This window comes from Myiozetetes cayanensis, unplaced genomic scaffold, assembly GCF_022539395.1.
Source record: "Myiozetetes cayanensis isolate MyiCay16 unplaced genomic scaffold, myiCay2020 scf21, whole genome shotgun sequence".
Classification (NCBI taxonomy): Eukaryota; Metazoa; Chordata; class Aves; order Passeriformes; family Tyrannidae; genus Myiozetetes; species Myiozetetes cayanensis.
Window position 1 is genome coordinate 7932399 of NW_026087423.1, and position 3768 is coordinate 7936166.

The 3768-nt window shown below is 43.8% G+C and overlaps 1 protein-coding gene across 15 annotated transcripts in view; it reads left to right on the forward strand.

Annotated features, from left to right (window-relative positions):
• Positions 1 to 3040, forward strand: part of ATXN2 (ataxin 2) — a 51015-nt gene extending 47975 nt beyond the window's left edge. For 12 of the 15 annotated variants that reach the window (XM_050318553.1, XM_050318555.1, XM_050318552.1 and 9 more), the window contains one exon: positions 1391 to 2377. In XM_050318553.1, coding sequence (XP_050174510.1) covers positions 1391 to 1594 — 204 coding nt within the window. In that variant the 3' untranslated portion in view covers positions 1595 to 2377. The other 3 variants (XM_050318564.1, XM_050318549.1, XM_050318551.1) reach the window with 1 other exon arrangement.
• The last annotated feature ends 728 nt before the right edge of the window (positions 3041 to 3768 follow it).

The window sequence follows — 3768 nt, forward strand, 5'->3', positions numbered from 1 at the left end:
AAGAATTCCAGTCAGGCCAACGCAGGGGGATCAGTCCAATTTCCCTGTAGGTTATCAGATGAATCTTGAGCTGGTAGATATCTCACTTGAGAACCAGTACTTTAAAATTCATTAGAGAGTTCTGTCAGCTGCCAATTTGCTAAATGTTTGAGCCACAGCAGAAAAATTCTCCCCACTGTGTGTGTCTTGACTCCAGCTGAATAGCTGCTCTATAATGATGCTCCTCCAATAGCATGTTTGTCAAAGTCAACGTGGAGCCAGCCCTGGGAGGTATTTCTGTTCCACAGCCTGATCTTCTAAACCTTTTTTTTAGAGCAAGAGTGAGATTTGAATTGCAGTTCCTGCCTTTAAAGGCTCCTGGAGTGCTACTAACATGTGCAAATCTGATAAAAAGAGTTTGGGGGAATGTCTGTGATGAGTCAAGTAACCCTTTTGTCTTTAAGAAATAAAATTCTGGCCACTACCTGCTATCTGTCTTTACTGGCATGGGAGACTTGTGAGGCTGCACTTCTGGGATGTGGTAGAAGGACAAAGCAAACCTTAGGTACAAATGGTGTTTTTTGGGGGCTTTTTATTCCCCCAAGAGAAATCCACTGAGAGCTCTGAGTTCCTTAATATTTTGTGCTTTTAAGAAACTAGTGCTTGCTAGGTTTTTTTTACCCCAAAAAGTTAATGACCTGTAGAGACCTTAAGAACCCACCAAGTTCCTGAACGTGCTTGCCAGAGGTGATGAACCGTTGGGAGAATCAATCTCCTTTTTCTGCTGAGACTTAGCCCTGCTTGCTCAGATCACACAAGAACTGTGATGAGCTGAACTGGAAGCAGAACAAAGGGATGGAATCACTCCTCTCAGAAGGACTTTGCTGAACAATGTGTGGGCACAGGTCACTGGAGAGGAGAGCAGAGGAGAGGGAGGTTCCCAGGGCAGGGAGCCAGGAGGGAATGTGGGGTTGTGTAAGGAGAGCTGGGGAAGGGATGCCAGACTCCCAGTGCCTGTGCAGTTCCTGTCTGTACCCTCTAGGAAGTGCTTTGATGTAGGTGACTAACAGAAATGTTTGGAAGATTTGTTGCTGAATTGTTATTTTTATTTTTATTTTTTTTTTTAATATTCCCCTGTTAAACACTGGCAAAATGGCTAAAACTGAGACTGTGACTCCGAGCCAGCACTAAGAATTCGAGCCCTGTTTTTTTAATTATCATTTTTTCCTTTTTGTTGTTATTCCTTTTTTTTTTTTTTTTTTTTTTTATGTTCGAACCTGCCTTAAATCCCTTTAAACGGAGTAAATCTCTGGATTTTTCTCAGCCGGAGGAGAGAAAACTTTTCGCCAGTCATGTGGCCAGGAGTTGCTGCCTCCTTGTGACCATGATACTAAAGAGCTCTTTGTTTCAGGCTCATGTACAGTCAGGAATGGTTCCTTCTCACCCAACTGCCCATGCTCCAATGATGCTAATGACGACACAGCCTCCCGGTGGTCCCCAAGCCGCCCTCGCTCAAAGTGCACTACAGCCCATTCCCGTCTCGACAACAACACATTTCCCCTATATGACGCACCCTTCAGGTGAGGAGTGTGTGCCCGGGACACCTGCACCCTAAACTGAGCCAGGGCGGAGGATCAGGACTGGGACAGACCAGATTTTGGGGAAAAAAAACCAACCAAAAAAAAAAAAAGAAACCAAACAAAAAAAAACCCCAACCTTAAGATGTCCTTGTAGAGCGGTTCGTAGTTGCCAGCCCCGTTGCCAGCCTAGATAGGTTTACCCGGTGTAGGGAGTTTTCCTCCAGCTGGAGGGGAGGATTGGGGAGCTGGGAGATGCTGTGGGACTGAGCTGTGCCAGGGTGTGCCGTGGTGGTGCCGTGTGTTTAGAACAAGGAGAGGTTTTATTTAACTTAAAGCGCTCGGTGTCGAGGACGGGAGCGAAAATGGTTTTGGTTTAGGGCTGTTTGCTAAGAAAGTGACTGCTCATTTCAGTGACAGCTGAAAGCTGAACTTGAGTCCAGAGTAGCGTTCTGCAGCTTTACCGTTTGGGGGGAGAGCAGGTGCTGTGTGACTTCTTTCCGCTTACAATTTAACCTTGACTTGGGGTTTCTCTGATTATTCCTGTTCAAACAGCCTCGAAATTCCTGTAGTGATGTTGTTTCTCGGGGGAATGTGTGAGCAGAAAAATGCTTTCTGAGGGCTTAGGCGGGGGAAAAATAAAACCATCCAAAGGACATCTTGATGTGCAGGGTTTTGGTTTGTTCTCTAAAAGAATAAAAGAAAAAAAAAAAAGAGAAAACAATAAAAATAAAGTTGAGCTCAGTAGTTGTCCTGTGACCACTTTACTAGCAAACTGTTGTGTGGCTTGCCAATTTATTATTTACATTTGAACTTTTTTTTTACAGTACAAGCCCACCACCAACAGCAGTTGTAAGGCTCATCTGGAATAACTGAAAGGCTGGATACCTTTTGTAGGCCAAATACCCTCCTTCTACTGCTTCTGCCAACTGGAAGCACAGAAAACTAGAATTTCATTTTATTTTGTTTAAAAAAAAAAAAAATTTTTTTTTTGATTTCTTGTAACATCCACTAGGAATGCTAACAGTTCATCTTGCAGTGGGAGAGATTCGGACTGAGTAGAGGCATTTAGGAACTTGTGGGCTATTCCATAATTCCATGCACTGTATCTGAGTCCTGCAAGTGCCCCAACTCTGCTTGCTGAAAACTGGAAGTTATTTATTTTTTAATGACCCTTCAAAGTTATGAACTCGTCAGCTAGCAAAAGAAGTAACAAGAGTGATTCTTGCTGCTATTATCACTAAAAATCAAGACTTGGAGATCCCTTTTACTTCTAACTAAACTTGAAACAGGTTCAGTAAAAGAAAAAAAAAAATTCTAATCGTCAAACGGATGAGTTATTATTTATAAATCACGTTTGATGAGAGAATCACTATCGTGAGACAGTGATGTAACTTTTAAGTTAAGAAAACTTTTACTTTGTAGATAATATAAAATAAAAACTTAAAAAAAAATTAAAAAATAAAAAAAGTTTTAAAAACTGACCCTCCTCGGTGTTCGTGTCTTGATTTACCAGTCTCTGGCTGAGCTTTGCCCCCCCGGGGTCTGTCGTGTTCTGAAGCCAGATCCACTCGTGGGGCATTGCAAGGACAAGGGAAAGGTTGGAAAATCACAAGTTCTGCAGAGTTTTTTTAACAGGGGTTTGTGTTCCAGTGGATTCCCTGGTACCTCAGCTCCACATGGGGCCACCAAAGATGGCCCAGCTGGGCCCTGAGGTGATCAAAACTACACAACTTAAGGTGATCAAATTACAGTCAGCGGTGCTGCTGGAGAATAAAGGGAGGAACCAGGGTGAGAATTCCTTAGGAAAATGCCTGGTAAAACGATGGGAGACAGGCTGATCCCTGCTCAGAGTGCTGTGCTGTCCTGACCCCTCTGTGGTGTCCTGTGGGGACAGAGCAAGGTGGTGCTGGTCAAACTGGGTTGTAGAGCAGCTGAATTTCCTGGCAGGACAAATCAACTGCCCAAGCTCCTCTCTGAATCCTTCCAGGTCAGCAGAGCTGGAAAATGTACCAAATTCCTGTTCAGGTGGGGGTCAAAGCCAAAGAGCATCACCGTCACTTGGGACAAGGCTCCTTCCATAAGTTTGTTGGCACAGGCTCTTGGCTTCTTTTTCACATCTAAAGGAGCATTTCTGCCTTTTAGCACCCAGTACCTACTCAAACACCCTCCAGGCACCTGGAGAGAATCAAACTGATGACTAAAAGTGAGA